At 40.0% G+C, this 26,513-nt stretch overlaps 1 protein-coding gene and 1 long non-coding RNA gene across 2 annotated transcripts; both read left to right on the top strand.

Annotated features, from left to right (window-relative positions):
* The first annotated feature begins 7,824 nt into the window (after positions 1-7,824).
* Positions 7,825-11,763, top strand: mafba (MAF bZIP transcription factor Ba). Its single transcript, XM_028017705.1, has one exon. It carries the CDS (start codon positions 8,338-8,340, stop codon positions 9,577-9,579), a length of 1,242 nt encoding a protein of 413 aa, XP_027873506.1. The 5' UTR covers positions 7,825-8,337; the 3' UTR covers positions 9,580-11,763.
* Positions 11,764-12,352: 589 nt separating this feature from the next.
* Positions 12,353-19,869, top strand: LOC114154923 (uncharacterized). Its single transcript, XR_003597653.1, has 3 exons — positions 12,353-12,882; positions 18,704-18,842; positions 19,510-19,869. It is a non-coding gene; the product is annotated as an uncharacterized LOC114154923 (long non-coding RNA).
* The last annotated feature ends 6,644 nt before the right edge of the window (positions 19,870-26,513 follow it).

The raw sequence follows: 26,513 nt of genomic DNA, 5'->3' as shown, positions 1-26,513 counted from the left end.
TGTAAACAGCCTACTCGCAATATTAGAAGGTTGACAGAAAGTTAAAAATAATGGAAACTTGGTTCAATTTGTAATAGGAGGATTTATTTCATAAACCTAAAAGGCTGTTATGAAATTAGTTTTACAATCAGTAATTGAAGAAACGTAATGCTGGTCTGGAGAAAAAATACATTGTTTCTTGGCTGTACTGCAAGTATTAGAACTCAAAAATACTTTCATTTTTCTATCCTTTGTAGTTGTTTTCATAACATAAAAATTCTTCACATTAGAGAAAGTACAACTGACCGCACAATAAAGCAGTTCATAATAATATTCCATCATTCACATTTATTAAAACCATAGATTTTGTTTTTCATGTCTATGCCCAATTAGAGTCCTCTAGAACAGACAAGAAAAATAATTACAGCAAACAACAACATTTTAAACCTTTATAATATTTTATCACAATCTGAAACATCTCTTGAAGAGAAACTGTGAAGACCTACTGTGCAGAAACAGGGCACATCAACTGTAATGTTCTGATAAAATACGCATCAGTCTGGGCCTCTGTGCAAACAGTTGAGCCAGTAAATAAAACTACCATTACATTACGTGATGGAAGTAAATGCGCGCCGCTCATAAATAGTGCTTGTCCTGTGGGTTTAAAGTAGGTTGGGGTGTGGTCCAGTGGTCAGGGAAATGGCCAGATGACCTGAACTCTGCTGAGTCATGTCCCAGGTGAGGGATAGAGCTGCTTCCACTGAGCTCCGGGATGTGCACTTAACCTGCAGTAATTACTGGAAACTACACTGAGAACATGGCAACATGGAAGTTGTGGAAGTGGCTCTAGTATTTCAAATTACTCTGAGCCTCTTGAGGGACAGTGCGGGGAAACCAGCCAGTGCAGTAATGTGGACTGATGATTTAGTTCCTAAAAGTCCTCTTGATTTATTAGACAGGAGTTCACTTTTTAACAATCGACCAAAAGGGGAAATTATTCATAAATAAAGGGCAACTTTGAGATAAAATGAGACAAATTAGTAGAAAATCCCAGTTGTATCAATAGTGAAATGACAATTAAAAAAGGCCATTCAACATTGGCAGGCAACATAACGGGAGGGGAAGGAATAAGAACTTGGGGAGCAGAGGAGAACAGAAAAAACAACAGGTTGAAGCAAAAAGAAGAGAAGTGGAGAAAAAGGAAAGATAGCAAAGAAAAAGAGACAGAGAGAAGGACCCTGTGAATGAAATCCAAATGGCTGCTAAAAATCATTAATCTTGTGGGGATCTGTGTCAGCGAACAGCGGCGACACAAAGAGCTCTCGGAGCAGCAAGGAGAGCAGCTCAGTGACCCGAACCCAATTGGCTGAGAAAGGCCCACCAGGCTTTAATAGACTTTTGCTGATCCGACACTTGTTTGCTGGGAGTCACAATGAGGCGATTGCAGGGGCTGACAGAGGCCTGCAGGCCTGGGGGCTCCCCTCCTGGCCCATGATAAATGACCCGGGGTGGGCAGGGCCAGGGCCAGGACCAGAGGAGAAGGGTGAGGGAGATGAGAGGCGAGGAGGTCATCAAGAAAGGAGAGTGAATGTAGAAGGAAAGATAGAAAAACATGAAGAGGAAAGAGAAAAGTAAGAACATTGTTTGTGAATGTATTGACATAATAAACTGAGCCTATAAAACCGGTGTAACGTGTTACATGCATTTTATACAGTTTAGATCTTACTAAACTAAATTAGTATGTTAAGTAAGAAAACAGCTAACACTTAAAGAAAGTTAACAAAACTCTAACAACAATTAAAATGTTCTTACTTAACAAAATGAGTTAAATTCTTACTCTATTTAGTTTAATCACGCTGAATAATGAGGCAGGTTGTAGTTGCTTCATTGGCTTAAACTTTAAAGACAGCAAGGAATATTTTATACTTACAAAATATTGCTTGTGGTGAACCTCAAATGGTTCACCATCACTCCTTAATGGGAGGATTAAGGAGTTCCCAAGAACAGGATAATTACATGCATTTAAAATTTCTCAATTCAGAATCTTAGTTCTTGAAGTCAAATATCAAATAAAGCACACTAATAAGGACATAGTTCTTCAGCTGCAATCATTAGTGCACATGTAGTTTTCCGAATGATTTTTTTTTCAGGAAATAATCTGTTTTTTCTTCTGTGTTTAAGAGACAAAAATAGAATTGGTTGGTGATTAATGCATGAATGGTTTATTCCATAAAGATAGTAAGTTATTTGCATACCAGCACAAGGATTTTGACCTTCATACAAAAACTCTGCTCTTATATCCATACCCACTTCAGCAGACTAGCTAGAGGTTATGTTTTAGCCAAAATGAACCATTGATTTAGTCACTACCTCTGATTAATAATAAAAACAGCTGCAATAATATGTTTTGTTTTCATTTTGTGTTACACCAAGCTTATTGTATATTGTCCAAGATCTGCAGGGTTTCTTGTATATATTTTTACACCTTCAATAACCTTTTCTACACATACCAACCAGTTTGGATTCCTAAGTAAGAAACTTCTGGACATCCAAAATTCCAGTGCCGATGAGTAACTAGTGCAGCTGGTCCACCCTAAAGACAACCACTTGGTTGGTAGCTGGGTTTGTTTTTTTAAAGCTGTCATGCACGTGGATTTGAAATTTCTAAAATAAACTAACCTGGTTCCCAAAAGAAAGATGAACAGCAGCATGAGTTTCCAAAAGTAAGGCATCTTTTTCAATTCTATCGCTGCTGGCCAAAATTTAATGTTGACATTTTATGCTTACTCTACAATATTTTTAATCTTAATATGTATATTTGTATGTTTATATCATTTCTATCTTAGTGAAAATATACTTGCCATTATTGTCCGTCACTTTGCCTCTGTTGCACAGAAATGTCTCCATTGTGGGACAATAATGGATATTTCTGTTCTATGTTATTTTAAAAACATGTATTATATCCTTGTCTAATTCGTTACCCTCTTCAATAAAAGCAAACTTAAAACCCAGAATTATACGACCTAAAAATGGCTTTTGGGAGACCGATAGTGTTTTGAAAAAGTGGGTTGCTCATGCAGAAGCTATAGTTTCTGCTATAGATTTTACATAAGCAGCTTTATTCCTGCATTCACAGCAGACAGTGAGAACAAAGTAATTCCAGTCATAAACATTAATGTGTCGCATGCTTGACAGCAAAGAAGTATCTTCAGATATTGCACAGAGCCATTTGAAGCCTATTAAATCTCTCTCTTTACTTTGAGCTTAATAACATCCAGGTGCTGTATGGGCTCTGCTGCGGGTGACGCATATTTTCCAGAATATTCATCGAACCCTCTTTAATGTAACCCAGAGATATGGTCTGACAGATTCATGCACAGAAAACGTCCACAAATGGTGACAGGTCACGGAGATTTGGGGGAGAATGTGGAAGAGTTGTTTCTGTTTCCTTAACGGCAACATGAAAGTGTGAGTAAAAATTGATTCTAATTATGTTTTCAGTACATCATAAGTTTCTTTTGAGTTCCAGAAGCCAATCCTTGGCTTAGAGAAACACAGATATAAATTGTGGTTGTGACCGAGAAGATGGCCTTTAATTATGTTATGCCTGCACTCTGATATTTGGTTCTTGTGGTGTCGCCTACATTTTGTGGCCACACTGTGCCAGTTCATAATAAAACCTAATATCACGCACAAGCCTGAGCAAAGAGCCAGTTGGAAGGGAGCCAAACTATCATACATAGCATTGCAATTTACATTAATGAAATGACCACAGCAAAAGGCAGATTTATTGTCCTTTTTCTTCTGGGATTAAGCCAGTACAGTGCACACTGACATTTATTTGTTGTTATATTTACTACATGTCAATCAGGGACATCTAATCTAAGAAAAGGGCCTACAATTATGCCCTGGCCTTCCAATCAACTTTATATATTCCTTGTGTCTGTTAGCCATTTCAGAACTAAAATAAAAGTAAATAAATAAATAAAAACATCCTGTTCAGAGCTTGGAACCGAATCGCTGCATGTCACTGAATAAGACCCACATCAAACTTTGCGCATTAAGTGGAAGCGCCACAAGAGGCGCCCTGTTACAAGAAAAGAAACCCACTTTTTTCCTTGCTAACACATGCAGTTACCTTTTTTTACTGTTTGGATGGTAAGAGTGGGACTACCCCTACTTATGCAAAGAAGTCCCAGAATCAAACAGAGGCCCGTGCCTAAGAAATGGTGAGGATTTAAAGAAAACTCAAATGTTCGAAGTGTTAAATTGATGCTCTTTACAGGAGCAAACAAAGTATACATAAAAAAGGCGATTTATCTCAGTTTCATCACGACTTATTCTCCCCGTTATCCATGATGAGGTTGTTAAACCTTCAACAGAGGCTCTGCCTGTTTAAGCACACAGCACGTCTTAATAATATATGTTTTAAGAGACAATCGTTTAGTGCGGAGTCTATTTCAGTAACTCGGTTTGTAAATCTAGAAAGCAGCATACTGATGCTTACCCGTGTATATTTTATTTTCAAGAGAGAAAAAATAGCGTTCATCACGACCTTTTAATGCTTTGCAAAAAATTATTATTATTGAATTATTCCTGATTCTGCTGCGATTCTCTTGGATCGCGGAACTGGGATACAATGCATATCTTTAGGAGTAACTTGAAAGTTATTCACCATAAATAATTAATGAGCAGAAACTAATGTAATACACTATAATGTAATGTAATAAACTTATTTATTTACAATAAACCAAAACGCAACCTACAAACTAAAAGCACAAAGTTGCAGCAGTAACATTTGATTTATAACTTTTCCCAGCTTAAACACACACACACACACACACACACACACACGCACGCACCTCCACACACCGCTGAAAGTAGTCACTGCGCTTTTGAAAGAGCGCTTCTGCTCTGCGCATCTCTCCACTCCCTCCTGCGTCAAAGCGCATCAAAGCGGCACAACGAGGCTCCATCACCATTCCTCACCCTCCCTTCTTACGGGCCTCTCGGCGGCTACCGTCCACTGCCGTTTTGTTCTGTAACACTTCCAGGAACCTTCGGGGTGGAACAGTTAAGGTCGATTATTACTCCGAAACTGCCAAAAGCTATAAACAGAGAGAAAAAAATCCATCTCAGTCTGGCCCCCCAAATAATTCCTTTGTTAAGTTTGTCCTTCAACAAAGTTTGAGTTCAGATCCATGGCATGCAGGTTCCCAGGTTTGGATTAGTCCTTAAACGGAATTACAAAAAAAATAATAATAAAATCCTCGCATATGAAGGACAAATGCCGCCGTCCTGTATTCGACCGGTTCAGACGGACAGGACTGCGGGCCTCCTGTGTGACTCCAGCGGGGCCCGTTGCAGGTGTGAGACGTGTGAGCTGTGGGGAGCTGCCTCTCCAGCTTCCGTGCGTCAACTGTTAAATGTAACATTTCAAAGGTTGATTTTATTTCTGTTATTCATTCCTAAAATCCGTAGGATGGGACTCTCATTAGGGGCCGAATAAGCAAGCATCAACACTTTTTTTCGCTGTCCATAAGCACACGGATCACTTAATAGATCATTAACCACCGATATGCTGCTGACATGGACGCTTTTTTTTTACATCTCGTCTCTCCATTACAGCTTGTGATTACCGAGGAGGGGTGGGTAGAGAGAGAGAGAGCCGCCGGCAGGCCTGCCTGGGTCTATTAGACGGCGGACTCGGGTTATATTAGAGAGCATTATGACCTAATGGGGCTGCCGCCGGGTCGGCCTCGCAGGGAGAAGGCGGCAAAACTTGCTGCGCTCTGGGCGCTTCTCAGGTTGGTGCTGCAAGCTGGGAAGCTCGCCTGCAGATGGAGGAAGATTTTAGGAGGCTTTTGAATACTGAAAAAAAATGAAAGGAAGAGACAAAAATGCGTAGTTGAGCTTGATGATGATGACATGGATAGTCTATTAGTGAAATATTACAAGAAGTGACTGTCACAAATGATCAGAGGCCAAAAATGTGGCTGAGAATGGATGAAAATAACTCCCAACAGCTAAAAATAATGGCGGTTGTGAAGTTAATTAATAGTTATTATGACTGATAAAAACATTATTATTATTATTATTAATAATATTATTAATATTAATTCGGATTTTACTATTACATATGGTGATTTGATATTTATCTTCTCTACTTTTAGTGTCTATTAGATTCAAATCAGTCCTGAATTAAACGAGGCTAAACAAAAACCTTGCGTGTGACTGTGGAGTCCCGAGCTCATGCAGAGTTTCACCACTTCAAAACGATTAAGAATTTAAGCTGAACAAATGAGCCCTTCATTATCGGCTCTTATCTTTGGCAGCCTCCTCCTGCACCCCGTCTGATCAATACCATCTGATCGCGGTCGTGCTCAGCCGTGAATATAGGCTAGAAACGAAATTATAAATCCTATTGATCCTTTAAATTGGCTCATTTACTCACACTTGCTTTTTTTTTGGCAAGGAAGTCAAACGTTTTCCAATATTTCTGCCTTTGTTTTTTTTTTGTTGTTGTTGTTGTTTTGTTTTGTTTTTTTAGTCGAAGTGATTTTTTTTTTTAATCAAATCGTATTAAAATAAAAAAATGATCATCTAACAAACAACAAACAACCTGTTAAGCAGCAGAAGCGACATAAAGAAATCATTTTTGATTGAATTTCAAATGACCGAGATTGATCGTTAGCAGTTTTGAAGGCAGGATGTGACCTTTAAGAGACGGAATTAGCACTGAGATGAAAAATCAGAGTGCAAAACATGAGAGGAAATCTCCATCCTCAGCAGCAGCAGCATCATCTTCCTGCGCAGCTTCGTTCGTGCTTGTGTTGTCCACGCAGCGGCAGCCTTGAGCCTGTTTCCTTTGCATTTAGTTTGATTCATCTCCGTGTGAAAATCACGGGCCAACCCAGCAGCATTTCGAAGCAATAACATCTTTTTGGGGGGGGAGGAGGTTGAAAACTCGGTTTAACAAATATATTTGGCGATAATGATCATCCGGATTTAAAAAGTTAGCTTTTAGAATGATTTAGAAAAAAAAACTGTCAGTATGGTGTTTTATTATAGTTTATAATGTTTCTTATTGCATTGTTTTTGGTCTCTTAATTGTGGAAGTTAAGCTACTTTGTGTGAAGACGGGAAAATAAATCTCCAAAAAGACGTGCGTCTGTTTGAGAGAGAGAGAGAGAGAGAGAGAGAATGAGAATTCAGGATTTGGCATGCAAACATTTTAATGTGTTACACAGTCTCGATCATCTTTATTGACGGAAACAAAGACTTTTCAAAATGTTGAGATGAATGTAATAACTATGGTGTGCATGAAACTCAAGGAAAAAATGTTAATTGTTTCTGAATGTTCTCAAAGCACAATAATATCGAGACACGTTGGAAGGTAAATATGTCACAAAAGTTTCTTTTGCGGTTACAGTTGGTCAATAACACAGGAACAGCAGTCTCTCAGTTTGGAGGGGCAACACTTAACATTTGTCTTCATTCGGCTTTTTTTCTTTCTTCTTTTTTTTGTTCCACTGAAGCCTGCAACTCCCTGGCATGAATTTAAAAACCAGTGAAGAAGAGACTCCATGAAGTGAAGGCATGTCTCTCTTCCTCTGTCCTCCCACCTTCTGCTTTTAGGGAAGTCGGTCAGCTGACTGTCTCTGGCTTTCAAGCCTCAACTGAGCGCCGCCTCCACCTCCTTTTTCTTTCTCTCTCCCTTTCCTGTGCCGTCTCCCTCCACCTACTTTTTCATCCTTTCCTTCTCTCCCCTATTGGAGCGCTGGTCGCCATAGATCCTGCCCTCCAGCACGACGTCACAGTGCGCTAGATTGATAAAGGATCGGCTGGCTCCGAGCGCAGTCTGCTGGATACCAGAGAGTAGAGAAAGAGTGAGTGAGAGAAGCGAGCCTATAAACCTCTGCGGTGCAGAGCTGAAGAAGCAGCTTCTCGGCGAGAAAGAAAAACGAAGAAAGGGAAAACAGACGTCCTGTTTACTTCGCTTCCTGGCTCCTTTTTTATTTTCCTGGAGAAAAAAAAGGGACTTATTGCCGAGAAGGTGCGACGTGGACTGGTGCCCGTCTCAGCGCGCAAACCTGGTATTTCTTCTATTATTATTATTTATCTTGATATTTTTTATCCGCGAATACCCTTCTGCTGAAAGGACTGAGGTTTTTTTTCTTTTGCACTGAGGCAGCACTGTTTTCTACCTCTTGCCCGGTTTCTGTCAGATTACTCCAGCAGAAGTAGGCTATATGACGCAAACAGCGTGCTGAGCATTAGTCTCAAAGTTTTTCTCCACAACTTTTTTTTTTCTCCTTTTTCTTTTTTTCCCCACCACCACCAATCACACGGTGTTTCATGCTACAGCAAGTCAGCGCAGATTTGTGGAGGAGCCAAAAGAACTATTGCATGAAACAAGAAAGAAGAGAAGAGACTTTGATTAATAAGTCCGTGTTTGCGACACTCGCCAACACCTTTGCGTATCTGCAGAAGAGTCGCGACAGCAACATGAGCGCAGAGCTGAGCATGGGCCCGGAGCTGCCCAGCAGCCCTCTGGCTCTGGAATATGTCAATGATTTTGACCTGATGAAGTTTGACGTGAAGAAGGAAGGCCTGGTCGGGCTGGATCGCAACGGGGTGCGCCAGTGTAACCGCCTCCAACCCCAGGGCTCCGTCTCATCCACCCCAATCAGCACGCCCTGCAGCTCGGTGCCCTCCTCGCCCAGCTTCAGCCCCACGGAGCAGAAGCACCACTTGGAGGAGCTGTACTGGATGCCGAACAGCGGGTACCACCAGCAGATAGACCCGCAGACGCTGAGCCTGACCCCGGAGGACGCTGTGGAGGCCCTGATTGGAGCCACGGCTCACGGTCACCCGCAGGCTCCGCACGTCCAGCAGCAGATGCAGCAGCAGCAGCAGCAGGGCGCTTTCGAGGGCTACAGGGGCCCGCACCACCACCATAGCCACCACGGCCACGGCCAACAGCAGCATCATCACCCGTACGCGGGGAGCCTCCCGCATCACGCCGAGGAACTCTCCGGACACCCGGGGGGACACAACCATCCACACAGCCAGCACCACCACCACCACAGCCAGGACCCCGACAGCCCGTCTCCAGTCTCCCCCGAGTCTCACCAGACGCTCCACCACCACCGCCACCATCACCACCACCACCCGCACGGCCACCTAAGCCAGACGGGCGCGCACCACGGCGCCGGCGGTGGCGGGCTCAACGTGGAGGACCGCTTCTCGGACGAGCAGCTGGTGTCCATGTCGGTGCGGGAGCTCAACAGACACCTGCGGGGCTTCACCAAGGACGAGGTGATCCGTCTCAAGCAGAAGAGGAGGACCCTGAAGAACCGCGGCTACGCGCAGTCCTGCAGGTTCAAGCGCGTGCAGCAGAAGCACGTGCTGGAGAACGAGAAGACGCAACTGATGAACCAGGTGGAGCAGCTGAAGGCGGAGATCAGCCGGCTGGCGCGGGAGAGGGACGCCTACAAACTCAAGTGCGAGAAGCTGACGGGGTCGGGAGCCGGGAGCGGGTTCCGCGAGGCCGGCTCGACCAGCGACAACCCGTCATCGCCAGAGTTTTTCATGTGAGTCGTCCCCCGTCAGCCTTTCCACAACAAACTCTCGCCCTGCTCCCTCCCTTCCTCTACCACACCTTGACCGACTCTCCTCATGAACAGACAGTAATAATCCACACATCCCCACACCTACTGTTTGATTGTTACTAATAACAGTGAAATTATATTCATATTAGAAGAATAATCCATCAGATAGCTACTATTCTCATATATAACCATCTACCGATGCCTCCACGTGTCAACAGAGATGCAACAAGCGAAGTAGAGTCCGATCAGGCGCTGCACCTTTTGTAGATTAGTTGCTTGTAGTGAAGAGACTCTTCGTGGAGGGGAAAAGGAGGACCCTCAGATGAACATTGTTCTTCTCCGCCAAGGTTGCAGCTTTTTAAACTAACCTGTAAGTAAGAGTGAGACGTGGGATCAAGGCAGATGTCTTTTGTTGACAAGTTTTTTTTTTGTTGTTGTTGTTGTTCTGCAAATTCAAGACACTGTTTATGAACACAAAAACAAGCAGGCCTGGCCTCACAAGCATCACAGTCTGCAAGTCGGGCCCCGAAATTTCTCTCCAAAAAAAAAAAAAAAAGAAAAAATAATCAAACAAGCGTGACTCCACTTTATGCAAATTCAGCTCCTGTCTACCAGGGAGGGCGTGGGATGGGGGGTCTGGGTGAAAAGGGGGTGACATTTTATGCAACATTTCATTGATTTATTGCCTGCTTGGTTATATTCGAATATATGTAAAAAGAAAAGAAAAAAAATCTGCATTAAATATTAATCCTGCATGCTGGACATGTACGGTAATAATTTCTATTTTGTACTTTCATCTTCTCCTGTATATTAAGAGCATGTCGTTGATCTGTGCTTCTCCATTTTTTTCTTGCATTTCTTTTCTTTTTTTAAAGATAACACAGGACTGCCGGTGCAGTACCATTTTTGGTGAGGGGCTTTCATGATGATTTTTTTTTTTTTTTGAAGGGGGGGTCAAGGGGGGGCTTGTAAATATTACGCAACTGCACAACAAGATTGAGGAGGCTGGATGAACTTCTTTTCTTTTGTGTTACCTTCATTTATTGTTTGTTACGATTTATTTTCTGTCATTTGTAGCGAGTTGTGTCGAAAATAAAGGAAGAATGCATTTTTTTTTTATCCAGTTGCATTTAAATACACCAAACTGTGTTTCAAGTGCACTTTTAGATGATGGTTTAAAAAGTTTTCATTTTGAACTTTGCCCAAACCTCCCTACAGGAAGACATACTATCATGTTATGCTGTTACATTATTATTGTTATTATTTTTTAAAAAGAGGCCCAGTTGTAACAGTTTTAGTTTGATATTTGGGCGCATGTAGGCATGCTGACTTCTGAGTCACAGTGAAACAAACAGAAATTATTAAATATTGTTTTTTTTTGTTTTTGTTCATTTAAATTCTGTTTGAATATGTTTTCTTCTGCATGAACGTATCCCCTCATTCCGACGCGAAGCCACCTGTTGCTCTCTATCACTGGGCCTAAGATTAATGATTTGTATTTTAACTACTTAGAAATCATGCTTGCTAAAAGTTTTAAAGTGGAGCTAATATTTAGATAACACATGTTTTGATACAAAGTTTAATGCTCTATGTTTTCCTGATTTTTTTTCTGCCGGTCAGTAAAAAAAGGGGACTCAGGTTGTGCAAATTTTCAAAATGAAAACAGTGTTTATGTTATGTAATAGGTTTTTTTGTTTGTTTGTTTGTGTGTGTTTATGTCTGTTTCTATTATTATTTGATGATTCTGGTTCTGCTGGCCAGATGCGTAGTTATTAAAAAAAAGTCTTTATTTTTAATGATTTAAATTAAATGTGTGAGATCTTATCGATTTGAGCACGGTGCTTGCATTGAAAACATGTTGAAAAGTCATTGCATTTAAAAAAAAACAATCTTTTTGGTTTGTTGATTCAACTGTGTTGAAATCGAACTGAAACTGCAGCAGCAGCGGGATGTTGTTTTGTTCTGTTTTTCACCGATTCCATGTATACCTACTTCTAGCGATGACATGGGGGAGGGGATCAATTTTCAATCCTGTTTATATATGAATAATAAGTAACACTTAAAAATTTGAACTGTTGCATTCAGGCTGGTTTCTGTTTTGTCCTTTTGTTGTTGTTTTTGGAAAAATAAAAGTTTCATATTTTGCTTATTAAAGTCATTGAAATGGCAATTGCGATCTCAAACTTTTTTTTCCTTGTCTGCCAACAAATGAATTCACGGAGAATGTCTCTCGACTGCAACAAATCCGACCAATAATAAATTAGAATACTTTTCCAATCATGTTCAAGATAAGCCACATTTTTAAAAAAGGAACCTGCCGGCTGAGCTCATTTGTAGCATCCTCAAACTGTTTTTATTCCCCATGTTTATCTTTGCTTTATATTGCATCTCCTGATGTGACAGTGATGTGCAAACTTTGGCTCGAAGCCCGCTGGTCTGCAGGAATTGGATCACCGGGGTCTGTCAGTTCATGCTATGGGCCGCTGCTGCAGGGAGATTCCTATACCTGCTGCTCTGCCTGCATGCTGCTGACTCCTACAGAAAGCCCGTCGTCGCAGGCGCGCTCGGTAAATGGAGATCTTTGACCTTGCAACACACCGGAGAAAGGGAAGCAAACCTCAGATTTACATTAAAGCAGGAAAATAATTTTCACCTTCACCGTGCATGCATTTGAATACACTTATAGACAGAGTTCAGCTGTTTCTTGCACAATTTTGACTTTTTTTTTTGGTCTAAAGAGTCCGACCATGCCGCTTGGCTTCACAATAACTCCTCATGTGCGCACTCGGTGTGATATATATATATTTTTTTCCATTTAGTGAGACTATTACTGACAAGTGTCTTTACATTACCAATCCAATCCCCGCTCCCAGATACGCTCATAAAAATATTCTTCGTAATTTGACTTAAAACAACACAGGTGCTACACTAGAAATGAAAGCCGTCCAATAAAAACACAACGCGTATGTCGCTCCTCAATCCGCATAACCCCGATTGTGTTACAGTGGAAGCAGGAGAAGCAGGGAGTAAGTGTCGATCTGGTCCGGCTCTAGAGTTTCTGGTGTCAGAACATTATCTGCTCCGTGTCTGCACATTCTCAAGGACAAAATCTGCCAGGCGGAGAGTAAGCCAATGAGACCGAAGCATGGTGAGCCTAGTTTACTTTCTCTCTCCCTTCCCTCTGGACAGCCACCGCAGCCTGGGGGCAGGAGTGCAGCTGGGGTGAAGCAGCAGAGAGAAGCCCCGGGCAGCGATAATAACCCGAAATAACAAAAACAAGTGTTTTAAGGTGAGCCAGTTCAGATTTTTTTTTCTCGAAGAGAGGCTGGAGCGTGAAAGGGAGATGTATGGAGGAGGACAGAGATATGTGCGTTTGTGCAGTGTAATATGGTGTGTTAAGGCTTAAGATGTCAACAAAAGTAAAGTGTCAACTGGGTGCAGAAAAGAGGAATTTAACATGAGAAGAAGCTCTTCGCCTAGGTGCAAACACTGATTCTTTCTCCTGTGTCCCAAAAGCCATTCGGGATAAAAATAGTTTTATGTTTCTGAATGCAGTTTGATTGATACTAAAACACAAGATGCAGGTGCACCTTAAGAAATTAAAACACAATTGAAACGGTAACTTATTTCAGTCATTCTTTGTGGAACTCAAGATTACGACTCAAATAGCAATATCTTTAAAGTGTTTATTTTTACGTGGTTATGGAATCCCAGACTTCAGTTCATATGCATAATACATACAGAAATATTATGGCTTACACAATCATGAGGAAGATTACGGGCTTGACAGTCCAGTAGATAGTCGACGCCTTCCATTATGAAGGTATTAGTCAAAGAGGGCAGTATTTAAGTATATCATTGGAAAGTTGAGCAGAAGGAAAAATTATGCCACCAAGCACAGATGTATGCAGTAGATGGGCTAAAGTTGTTGAATACCTAGTTCAATTCAGATAAGGACAGGCTCTTAGCACAGTTGTCCAGTGGATAGTCCTGTTTTCAGAATCATGCAATTTATTTGAAAATTAATCTACCTTTTTTTGCTGTTCTTTTGCAATATTACAAAATTTTAGTGAAACAGAATTTTGAGTCTCTACAAATGTAAACCATGATCAATGAGTTTAACAAATAGAAACACTTGAAATGTCTCACTTTGTGTTTAATAAACTGTGAAAGTTTCACCTTTTCAATTAAGTTACTTAAATGTTGCATTTCATTTGAAAAGAAGGTCCAAGTATCTTGAGGAAGTGTGAGGCACAGAATCCAGGCTGCTTGAGGTTCAATGTGACATTTCCACAGTCATCGATGATTTGGGGAGCCATGCCATCTGTTGCTGTTGGTCCACTGAGCTTTATCAAGTCCAAAGTCAGTATAAGAAAACCTTCAGTTGCAAGGCATCTGCCCACACTGCCAAAAGCACCAATGCTTGCTTTATTGGCCTTGGTATCACTGCTTGGTTGGCCAGAAAACCTTCATTACCTAAGCTCCACAGAGAGTCTGGACTATTGTTAAGAAGCATATGAATGCAGATGAGCTGAAAGCCATTATTAAAGCAATATGGGCTTCCACAAAACCCGAGCAGTGCCACCGACTGATCACCTTCACAAAAGCAGCCAGGACCAAGAGCTTACTCAGTATGAATGTACTTTATGGTTTATAAATGTGTTTATATAAAAAGTACTTTTTTATCTTATGTCATTTTCTAAATCTCTTAAAAACTGGATTGTGGGAATGTAGCCTTAAGACAGATTCCTCAATATAACAACAACAAAAACTTGATTTGACAAAAACTTAAGCATTTGATAAGAAATCATATCATTTCACGTTTTCCGCATTTTATGATGCTACATGCTTATTCCAAAGTAGATTAATTTAATGTCTTGCCTTAAAATTGTGCACAACGACCCCATTACCTCATTATTACAACATGGAAAAAAAGGCTAGACTTTTTCCAAATCTATTAATAATAGAAAACCAAGAAGTCTTATTTACATAAGTATTCACACACCTTGCATAATGCTTTGTTTATCTATTGTTGGCAGCAATTACAGCCTAAGGTCTTTTTTGAAATATGATGCCACAAGCTTAGAACACCTATTTTTATGCAGTTTTACCAATTTTTCTTTGCAGTACTTCTCAACCTTCATTAGGTTGCATAGGAGAGTGGATACAAGAACCATTTTCAGATCTCAGCAGAGATCTTCAATTTTATTCAAGTCTAGACTCTGATTTGTCCACTCTGAGTGCCAATCATTTGAGATCCTGTCCATGTGCTTTGAGTTGGTGTCCTGCAGAAAAATGAGCCATCGCTCCAGGCTGAGGTCTAGATTGCTCTACAGCAGGTATTCATCAAGGGTGTCTCTGTACAATTGCTGAATTCATCTTTTCCTATGTCCTCACTAGTCTGCGATTTCCTGCTGCTGTGAAATATCCCCATAGCATGATGCTGCCATCACCATGCTGCACTGTAAGGCCTGGTAGATGGGCTTTGTCTCATCAAACCAGAGGATCTTGTTTCTCATGGTCTGCGAGTCCTTCAGGTGCCTTTTGGTAAACTCCAGACTTGCTGCCATGTGCCTTTTACTAAGGAGTGGCTTTTATTAACATACACCACTGATTGGTAGATCATCCAGGATTCACCAATCAGGTGCAGAGACTGTTGTCCTGCTGGAAGATTCTTGCCTCTCCACAGAGGAAACCTGAGGCGTGATTATCAGGTTCTTGGTCACCTCCCTGACTAAGGCCGCTACCCCTGTTCACTCAGTTTAGACAGCCATTGAGCTCTAGGAAAAGTCCTGCTAGTTCCAAACTTCTTACATTCACCAATGATGGAGGTCATTAAACTCATTTTAACTTTCAAAGCACCAGAAATGTTTCTGTATTCTTTTCCATTTGTGCCTGAAGACAAACCTGTCTCAGAGGTTTACAAATAATGTTTTTTAAATTTTGTTCTTGGTGTTTTACCTTTGACCTGCACTGTCAACCTTTGGACCTAATATAGACAACTGTGTGCCTTTCCAAATCATGTTCAATCAACTGAATTTGCTACAGGTGAACTCTGCTTAAGTTGTAGAAACATCTCAAGGATAATCAGTGGAAGCAGCTCAATTATGAGCTTTATGTCAAACTTCAATAAATGTGATTTGACAAAAACCTCAAAAACATTTTCTAAATTGTAATAATGGAATATTTCTATGTAGAATTTTGGGGAAAGCAATTAATCCCACACAATTTGGAATAAGGTTGTGTGTGTAAGGAATCTAATTACAGACTATGTTTCACTTTTTGAAGTAAATTACATAAATACATTTTTTGATGATATTCTAACTTATTAAAATGTACAGATACACAATTCAGACATTCTTCATATTTAATATGATGAGTTATATTTTGATGCTAATGTAATATCTGTATGTGCAGGTGGGTGAGCCGGGGTCACATTCACACTGTGTTGCTTAATTCCCCTTTGTGGTTGCATCTGAAAATGTTAATTTCCACAACTCAACCTAGTCTGGAATAATCACAGTAGCGTTTTGATAGATGTGGGATCCTGAATGAAATTCTGCGTAGGATCTCATACAACCTTGCATCGGCTTTGGGCAAAACTAGGTGGAAACAACTTTTTGGTGGCTTCTGGCCTGTAGATTTTGTCCAGAAGGGAAGGTTTTCTCTTTACCGAGAGCTGACATTTGCAAAGAGTTAAGAAGTGAGAGAGCAGAAAGGCAGACGGTGCACCTATAAGAAAGCCTCAGCACAACGGAAGAGCCAAGGACACAGTGACCAGGCGTACTGTAATGATTTTAGTCTCCAATCACACGTTCACATCCCCCCACATCACCCATGGAGATCCTATCTGCATTCAGCTCTGCCAGCCTCCACTGTCAGCTGCTTCAGCAGATGCAAAGACTCCTCAGGCAGCGGCTTCAAACCTGGCCTGTTTCTGTTCACTGCCTGGACCTCACAACATTTCTAAGATCTATAGTCGGTCCCTGCAGCCAGACACTCTTGAAGCTTCTGCCTCAGCCCTGCTGCAGGTGTTTCAAAGTCTCTGAAGTGAGTACACTTCTGGCTCCTCTCTAACATCAGATCCGACAAACCACAAACTAATTTGCATTGATGCATAAATTGAAAGAACATCAGTTGTTTCTCTCACTCTCAGGTCTAACAGTTCTGTTTTATCTGTTGTTGATTTACACACAGTTTTAGAAAATGTTCCTTTTAATATTATCGCACATGAAGAGAATACAAACTGTCCATTTACTTTGATTGGAAGCGATTCCCCTCCTCCATTAAAGTATAATGATTTCCTGAGAAATTAAAACAGAATTTCCTCAAGAGAGACACTCATGCACAAAAGAAAATGCAAGCCATTTAGAGAAAGTGTATTTCAAAGTATAAAAAAACAGATAAAGTTGAGTTCTAATCTGTTTATTTTTATTACTTTATTAAGGTTAGCTTGGTCACTTTATTTCTCATGCCTTAAAAAAGTATTCATCCTCTTGAACCTTTTTCACTTTTTTGTCACATTTACCGTTGTTGTGAATTGAAATGATATATGATTTTCAAATAATTTTATAAGAAAAACATCTGCAAAAGCATGGCATGCATTTGCATTTTAGTCCCATTTATTCTGTTACCCCCAAATAAAATTCAGTTTAGGAACTTGTATTAGTCACCTAACAGAGTCCAGCTATGTTCATTTGTTGTCAATGTGAATGTAGTTGTTCTTTGAAGACCTCATAGCTTAGAGAACATCAGCGAACAAACAGCGTCATGAAGACTAAAGAATAAATCAGACTGACCAGGGATACAGTTGTGGGTAGTTTTAAAGCTGAGTTAAGTGATAAAACAATACCCCAACCTTTGCACATTTAACTGAGCAACATTAAATGCATCATCTGAAAATGGAAAGTATATGATGCAACGTCAAACCTACATAGACATAGCGATCTAGCTGAACTGACAGACTAGGCAAGGAGAACATTAATAGCCACAATGAACAGTGTCTATGGAGGAACTGCAGCTCCACAGCTCAGGTTTGAGAACCTGTCAAGAGGACAATTAGTTGAGCACTCCAACCGTTATGGAAGAGTAGTAGCAAGACAGGCACTGTTGAAAGAAAAACAAAAGAAGTCCAGTAAGCAGGTTGATTTAAGCCACGAAGAAGAAGATGGTCTGCTCAGATTATCTCAAAATGAAACTTTTTAGTTTAACACTGGACAGCAACAGTTCACTGCTAAAGATGACAGAGCATCATGCTGTGGGAATTCTCCAGCAGCAGCAGGGAAGCTCAACATAATTTATGGGTAGAAGAAAGGAGCTAAATACAGGACAATTCTAGAAGAAGAATGCTCTTTTTTGTGAAACATTCATTATTTTTTGTTTCACAATTATCTACTACTTTGTCGATCTTTCTCATGAAAATCCAAACAAACTGCATTGAAGTTTGTGGTTATAATGTCAGAAATTGGAAACATTTTTGTGAATGCTTTTGTAATGCTGTGTATTTTTTGTATTTTCTTGTTTTCACTGACAGAGGGAAATCTCTGTCAAAACAATGCAATCCACGGAATGTGATTTGGTGGCAATAGATCTTCACTTTCTTCCTCTCTTCACTCATATTGCTCCCAATCTTTCTATTTATCTCCTTCAATCCCTCAATGAGCACAGACAAGTCTTGAGAATTCAGATCATTGCAGCATCTGGTCTTCATCTACAGTCTATCAAAGCACACATGCATAAGTAGAAAAACACATTCCTTAATAAACAAAAATATTATGAAATTCCACATGGTAGTGCAGATATAAAAATGTACTTATATACACAATAGTCAAAATACACATTTAGTCCCAGTATGAAAGACTGAGTAAAATCTGACTGAAAAGTTTGAAAAATACATGCTAATCATTCTGCAATTATATTTTTTAAACACATCTCAGTTCCATGATCAACAAACAAGCTTAATTCCTGCTAAATATGGCCACTTATTTCCACTGCCCACATCTTTTCATAATGTAACCTCGTGGTCACAGTCAGTCAATGGCCTTGTCTAGCACTGACCATGGTCGCAGCGAGTTGATGAAAGTGACCCGTGTGTACGCCTCTGCTTCCAGGATGTGAAACCCAATTCCGGGTGGGATTGATCCTTGTCTGGCCACAAAGGGGATAAGACCAGAAGGAGAAGATAAGAGAAGACGCTGAGTGGTCAGCGATACAGTTGAACCATCAACTTCTACCGCAGACAGCAGAAAGGTATAGTGAATGTGAGATATTTAAAGAAAACCTGTGCATCACTGGCCACAGATGTTCTTAGTCATTTAATCGGAAAAAGTGCAAATCACTGCATTCCTACTGTAATAATGTAAAAACAATAAAGGGGTGTTCAGGACTTTTGCAGTGACACTTTGTTAAAAGAATGTAAGCATTTAACAGAGTGACTTAAAATCATATTCAGATGCTTGTTTACATACAATTTTGTAATGTTACAACTTTCATCTTTTTTACTGGGATTTTATTGGCAAAAAGCAGGGCTGTAAAGGAGACAGTTTTGAAAAAGTTTACCAAAACAATTTTTGCACAATTTCAGCTGCAAAAGTCTTGGGGTCTACCAGATTGCCCATCTAGGTGCTAAATGTTTTTGGCACCTTGTCTTTGCAAAACAGCTCTATTCCTGCCATAGATTCTGTGACTGTCAAGTCTTGCCCCAGATTGGGCTTAGCTCTGAACTGTGACTGCATCATCCTAACACATGAATATGAGTAATGCTTTGATCTAAACTATCGCATTCCAACTATGACTGTATGTTTAGAGTCGTACTTCAGGAACATGAATTTCTTCCACAGTCTCAAGACTTTTCCGTCGTCCAACAAGTTTTCTTTTAGCACTGATCTGTATTTTCCTCCATTCATCTCATCAACAGTGACTGGATTCCCTGGTCCCACTGAAGAAAAAACATCGCCACATTATTAATTCTCAAAGAAATCCAGCGTTTTGCATGAATGACAGAATGTAAAATCTTGGTCTCACCTGACAAGAGAATATTTTCTTTCTATTTTAGGGCCATGCGTTTAACAGTGCTCCATGCTCTTCACGCCTTCAGATACTGTTTTATAACCCAATCAGCTTCAAACATATTTACAACTACAGTAAACTGATAACCTGTGTGGTGTGCTTCTTCGTCTTTGTCTTCATTATACTGTTTGTAATTATGTCACTACTGAAAGGAAATGGTTGCACTGGATTTTATTTAGGGGTATCAAATAAACTGAATACAAATGCAGTTCAAACTCTTCAGATTTTCATGTGTAAAGAACTATTGAAAACTAACCTTTCAATTTTTGGCTGCCTATTAATTGTTTGCTACTTTGCTTTGGTCTATTAAAGTTTATTTGTCTCTTCCTGGGCACCATATGTTACCTCTAGGATCTCACTATTGGTATCCTAATTTAGTATAAATCCAAATTAGTTTGGTCCGCTCACTGCTATCTCAAATGCCTCTGATCTCAGGAAATGGCTAAATGTTTCATAAAAATGCATTTTTAAGAACTCCCAATCTATTGTCACACTTGAATTGGTTATTTTCACAGAAATTAAATAATTTCATTGCCAACATGACAACATGACAAGTGACGTTCAGAAAATACTACAAAAGTTTTGAGATGCGAAGATGTGCACTTTGATCTTGTAATTCCTCTGATATGCTGCTTGGAACCTGTTTTTAAATAAAGGTTTAATTGGCTCTAGTGATAGTGAATTGACAAGAAAGTGGGTAATGAAAGAAGGGGGAAGACATGCGGCAAAGGTCACCAGGCCGGGAGTCGAACCTGCGACAGCCGCGTCAAGGACTAAGGCCTCCAAGCTGTCTTTCGTTAGGACTGTCTGTTTGCATGTGTACCCCATCATCCCAACCCTGTGCTTTGCACTCTAGTCTGTTGTCGCCCTAGGACGTGAGGTAAATAATTGAATGGATCCATTAATAAATAAAGTGCAAGGGGGGGGGTAAGAGGAAGAGTGGGGGAGTCTGTGAAGAGCTGAGAGGGACAGGTCACTCATCTTTACAATCACCAAGCAGGGAGTGGCACGATTGCAAACACACTCTAAACTCCCCCCTCTCTGTGTTTTCTTTTCTCCCAAGGAGGTGTCTGGGCATTATAAGCATTAGCTGTGCTGAACTGTGACTCTGGGGTTGGAGCAGGAAGTGGCACTTCAACATATTTCCCCTCTGATCCACTGGGACTGAGCCACTTCCTGTAAAACAGGTGGAGGGAGGCAACGTGGAACTACTGCCACAGATTAGTCTACTTTCACCTCAGTCAACCTGTTTTCCACTAGGACCTGGTAAATTCCAGCAGGCAAATTTTATTTCTATATGCCATAGCTGGCAAATTTAATATAAACCCTGCCAAGGGAGCTCTAACTGCGAAGGCGCTTATGACATTGCGGTTTTGGAGAGTATAGAATGTAAAGCGGGGTCATTATCAACTTCTGGAAAGCAGCAGCACTTAGCTGAGAATGTGCAGTGAGGTTTTGGAGTAGAAACCATTTAAAATTCTCTTTGTTAATACTTAAATATAACACATTTTAATATAAATCCTGGAATAAATGAAACCAAGCAAACAAAACTAATAAAATATCAAATGGTTCGTCCAGCATTGTGTGTTTTTTATGTGCGATTTGTGACCTCATTGGCAATGAGGTCTCTCTCTTTCTGAAGACTTTCTTACAAACATTACAGTTCGGAGTTCCTTGTTGCATCAACAATCACAGCCTGTACAGGTTCGAGTGTAAATTTACTGGGAAGAGTGGTGTTTTTTCTTAGGGGTACAGCAAAAAGAATAAAAAAATAAATAAAATAAAATAAAAATGGGGCATCATTTAATCATTGTGACAAACATGCATTTTTCATTCATTTTTAAAGTACAACTTTGAAGGTAAAAAAAAATTAATTTGTCTAAGTGCCCAATTAGTTAATGTTTTTGTGCCAGTCGAAATCAGAAACTGATTTAGAGTTATCTCTTTTGTACATGGGCCATGACAAAACCCTGGGCCAGATCTACTGGCCCTGGTTAGTCTCCCCGTCTAGAACCGCCTTGATCACAGCCATTCTCAAATTAGAGTACTACCACACCATATTTCACATGTGGGATGCAGTTACTTAGTTTATTTAGAGTCCCCTCCTGCATGGCATTTTGTGATGATTATCATAAGTTAATGTTAGAGATTTCTACATTAAAAACTGCACCTGAATTAACTAATGTTAATGTTGTTAGTCTTCATCAGGAATTCCTCCTGATGAAGACTAACAATAGTTATAATAAATTTCAAGTCTTACACATTTTATTTGTCAAACTCAAGGTTTTTTCTTCTGTCGGCACTAGGTGCTAGTGCAATCGACCATGAAGGGAGTAGAGGCTGCACAGTACTCTTTCACTGGTTTCATGTGATACAAATAATTGGAAATGTAATAAAATGTTAAATTCTTGCAAACATCACAGTATCATAGTCAATATCACAGTAGTCATGTTGGCTGTTCAAATGCCTGACGTTCAACTTTTACTAGAACTACAGTTGACTTTCCAACTTTAAAGAGAAAAAAAAGAATTTCCAAGAAAAATTTAACTTCCTTCAGCTACACTATTATTCTGCACTGGTGTAATCAAATTTCTTATAAAAGATTATGTAACCATTTCCTGTCTGATGATCACAATGTTTTTCAGAAGTTTTTTCAAAACTTCATTATTTTTACACTTTCTTCATTATCTTTTCATAATTCCCAAATGTTTAAATAAAAAAGACTAGCCACTCATACCTGACTGTTGTGTGCAAACCTCTAATTTATCTTTTTGCATCATATTTGGATATCAACATTCCTTCTTCTTAATATAATTTTGTCAAATTCAACTGAAGTTTGGACAAACACACTGAATGTCCAGTTTATTTGTTACAAATAGTAGCAGCTCATTGCATTAAGGCATCTGAGTGTTGTGAAAATGACTTTCTGAAGACCAAAAACAGCATCAGAATGAGAAGAAAAAGGGTATTTAATGTAACTTTGAATATGGCATTGGTTGTTAGTCAGGACTGAGTAGTTTAGAAATGACTGAAATTGGAACTATTAACTCAGTATCAGCGATAAGCTGATGATAGATGTAAATTCTTTCACTATTCTATTCATCTCATTCTCACATTTACTGTCTTGCTTTCACCTCATTTTTTCACAGCCTGGGCTTTCTATTTTATTTTACAGCTCCTGATCTCTATTTAGATTTCCTCATTCAGAGTTTGGAGTTGCCATGATATTCCCCATTGCCAACATCTGTAAGTGGTTTGCAGGCAAGAGACACGATGGAAAAACAAGAAATAAAAAGCAGAATGGTGTTATGCTACCGGGGTTAGATAGAAACGGAGGCTTTGAGAAGGTTACGAATTGCACAGGGATCAGAGGCGTCCACAGACAGCAGACCTGGCTCCATCTTGACTGAAAGTTTGAACATTATACTGAGATAATGTTCAGCATTCTTTTCTTTTTTTTTGCCGAGTGCACAACAATATAATACCTATTATTCTGAGGCTTAGAGGGGTTTGAGTTCCTGGGACCCCACATTTTAATTTTACTGAGGATTGACCTCAGTCACGTGTAAGGTTTTAGACAGATTGGCCCTAAGCTCCAGCACTTTTAAAGAGATTATGTTATTGCAAACGATTAAAAGAAGTAGATACATTGAGGGGAGCTAATGAGGGGGTTCTCCCCTCCCCAGCTTCTAGCTTAATTCAGTGCTCACTGTCCTGTTGATAATGCACATTACAATAGTATTACAGTGGCATTAGAGGCTTTACACTGTTGTGGCATTAGGAGCTACACTGTTGACAGTGTAGCAGAGGCTCAGATGTTTGTGCACTTTTTTTTGTTTGAGCTGTTGGCTTTTCTCCATCAACATGTGTAAGGGGGAGAGGCAGAGTTTTTTGTGTACAGTGGAGTCTCATTAGGTAATGAGGATGATTACCCTGTAATAGGTGGTGCAGAAGAGTGGCAACAGCCTCAGAGTGGGAGGGGGCGAGTTGGGGGGAACATGTGTCTGTGATTAGCGGCATAAGCGCATACCATTTATTTGACACAAGCTATCTGTGTCTCATGATTGGCGCAGGGCTGTCGTCTGCATGTCTGCTTGGCCCTCTGCGTCCTTGACTCGGAGGGTAGACAGACAGATGTGGTGTGAAAGGGGAGCAGAGCGGCAGTGTACGCAGTGAGTGTGGAAAGGTACTGGGCTGAGAGTCGGCTGTGGTTAGAGGTAAAGACTGGAATATTGGATGGGAGTTTTGTGGGTCAGACTCGAGGATGGAAAGGTTTTCTCAATGCCCCGACGACAAAGTTTTATTACACCAATGAGCCATAACCATTTGAATACCATAAGTAGGTCCTAATTATGCCAACAAGACAACTATGACCAGACTCTGTCCAGAAGCCCAGCATATCTGGGTACCTGGTTGTGATCAACAGATCCTTTGGAGATTTTGGTTTGAGGTGTGGGTTTGCTGTGGATTTCCCCAGATCCCATTAGAGTCCATTTGACTGGTTTCTGGATACTTTAGAGGCTGGGTGAACACCTCAGCCAGTTCGGTAAAGATGTTAAACTTTTTTAAAGTTTTTACTTTGAAAACTTTAAAGTAAACTATATATATTTCTTTTTTCATTAAATTATTCTGGAAAGCTTGTTGCCATCATGATGTATTCCGTAAGGATCTCTGTAGCAATGCTAAGTCTGTTAACTGTACATTTACTAATTCATTCAAATAAAAAAAATTAAATGTGTAGAATCAATATGGTCTATTTTTTATGTCCACTTGTACTTAATCTCAACATCTCCAGCTGTTCTATGAAGACCTCAGAGGCTTGTTAGGGAACAAACAAACAGTATCATGTTGATAATACTATGACACATCAGACAGTTAAGAAGCATACCCCTGCTTCAAAGTAGGAATAAGTTACAAAACAATATCCCAAATTTTAACATCTCACAGAGCACTATTTCATCTATGATCTGAAAAGATAAAATGCATAAACAAGTGCAAACCTAGCAAGAAGTGTCTATTTTCTTCATCACTTAGCTTCCACTTATCCACTGTTGTGATGTTTATGTGACATATCATGGCATGCTACAGTTTGGACTCTTCGGCTACAAGTTATGACAACCCCTCCTACTGGAGCTGTTGCTTAATTGTAATGGAAAACCACCTAAACTGCTGCAAGATGATAGTGCACAAGGGCCATTGGAGGCAGGGGTTCTCTTATCATAGGATAAATAATCCTAACATACAGAAAGTCTAGATTGCAATAATTCTGGGCTATTCTGAAAAGCAGAATGGTCAACAAAATCCATCTCTGGATGTGCAAAGGTAGGAGAAACATCCCCAGAAGATTTAGGAGCAAAGGTTATTCAAATTATTATGTGAAAGTGAAACATATCACTTGACAATTCTTTTTCTTTGTAAAAACAATGTGTTTCATATTACTTTTAATTCACTTCAGTTATGCACTGTTTTGAGTCTATCACATAAAATCTCAAACTGATTAATTGACATTTGCAGATGTAAAATGACAAAATGTGGAAAGGTTAATAGGCTATAAATATTTTTGCAAAGCACTGAACATTTGAGTAGCATGCCTTGCTTTTTAAAATCTTAAAGTTTTGTAGCCTACAGTTCTTCTAACGCAGTTGTGAAGAAACAACCACAGGATTGACTATCACAGTGGAGAATTTTCTTGGATGTGTGAAGACAGGCTACCCTGTGCATGGAGTTGCCCTCTCAGTTCCACCTTCTATAAGTAGGCAGGTATTTTTATCTAGGATAAAGTGCTGACCCAGTCTCAGGTAATTACACCCCTGTTGGGCTTTTGGCACAGGCATGTCAGGGCGGCGCTGAGTGCACCTTACACCCCATCTACGTGTAAACCACACTTATCTTGCTATTTACAAGCGAGTACTGAGCCATGCTTCTCATGGCACACAGAGGGTATACCTTGGCAAAGCTGTGGAGGCTTTTTCCTGGCAGAGGTCTGATGACATCTCACCCTTCTGTCTTCAGACGGCACACAGAAAGGCAAAGAAACACTATTCCACATTTATTCAAAGAGTGTAATCAAAGTAAGGAATAAAGCAAAATGAGTATTGCCTAACCAATGGATTCTGGCATTTTTGTAATTCTGTGTGGTTTATTTCCTGGCATGAATTTGAGGAAATAAACCCTATGAGGTTTAGGCACGTTATAATCACTTCTAAGATAATGACATAATGTGGAGGAATAAACATGAATGATGCATATTTTCTTGGTAGCACTTTTCAAAGACATTAAGAACTAACAAAGACTCTTATGTATTGGGAACAATGGGTGTGGAAGCAAAATGGAAAGGAAGCCTATGTTTGGTCAATTATTTCTTTGTTACAACAAGGCGTCTTAGAAATTTACATTCATAGTTGAAAATAATGATTTTATTTCACCTGAAATAATACTAGATTTGTCAGACAAAGGGATTTATGGGCTAAGTAGCAGACTTGAGTGTGTGGGCCACACATCACATCCAGTTATTGACCTTTTTTGGACTGCGTGATTAAAGTTTTAAGAAACACGACACTGGCAATTCAACAATCTATCCATAAAAAACAGTACTGCAATAAAACATGGAAAAAATTGTAGCAGCCTGGACCTAAACTGTAAAACTGTTCAATTTACCTGTTCCTGTCTTTTGATCCCATGACGTAAGAATGGCTGAAATAATGGATGTTGTCTGTGATGTGCAAAGATTTAGTCAGAAATCATGCTGTTTGGCTAACATAGCAACAATGATGTTGTTGAGCTTCAAAGCGGTTGTCAGTTAACCCTCATGTGGTCAGACAGTGGGAAACAGACACAGTCAGACAGTGGGAA

Source organism: Xiphophorus couchianus, chromosome 1 (genome assembly GCF_001444195.1).
Source record: "Xiphophorus couchianus chromosome 1, X_couchianus-1.0, whole genome shotgun sequence".
Lineage (NCBI taxonomy): Eukaryota > Metazoa > Chordata > Actinopteri > Cyprinodontiformes > Poeciliidae > Xiphophorus > Xiphophorus couchianus.
This window is presented reverse-complemented; position numbering and strand designations above follow the sequence as displayed.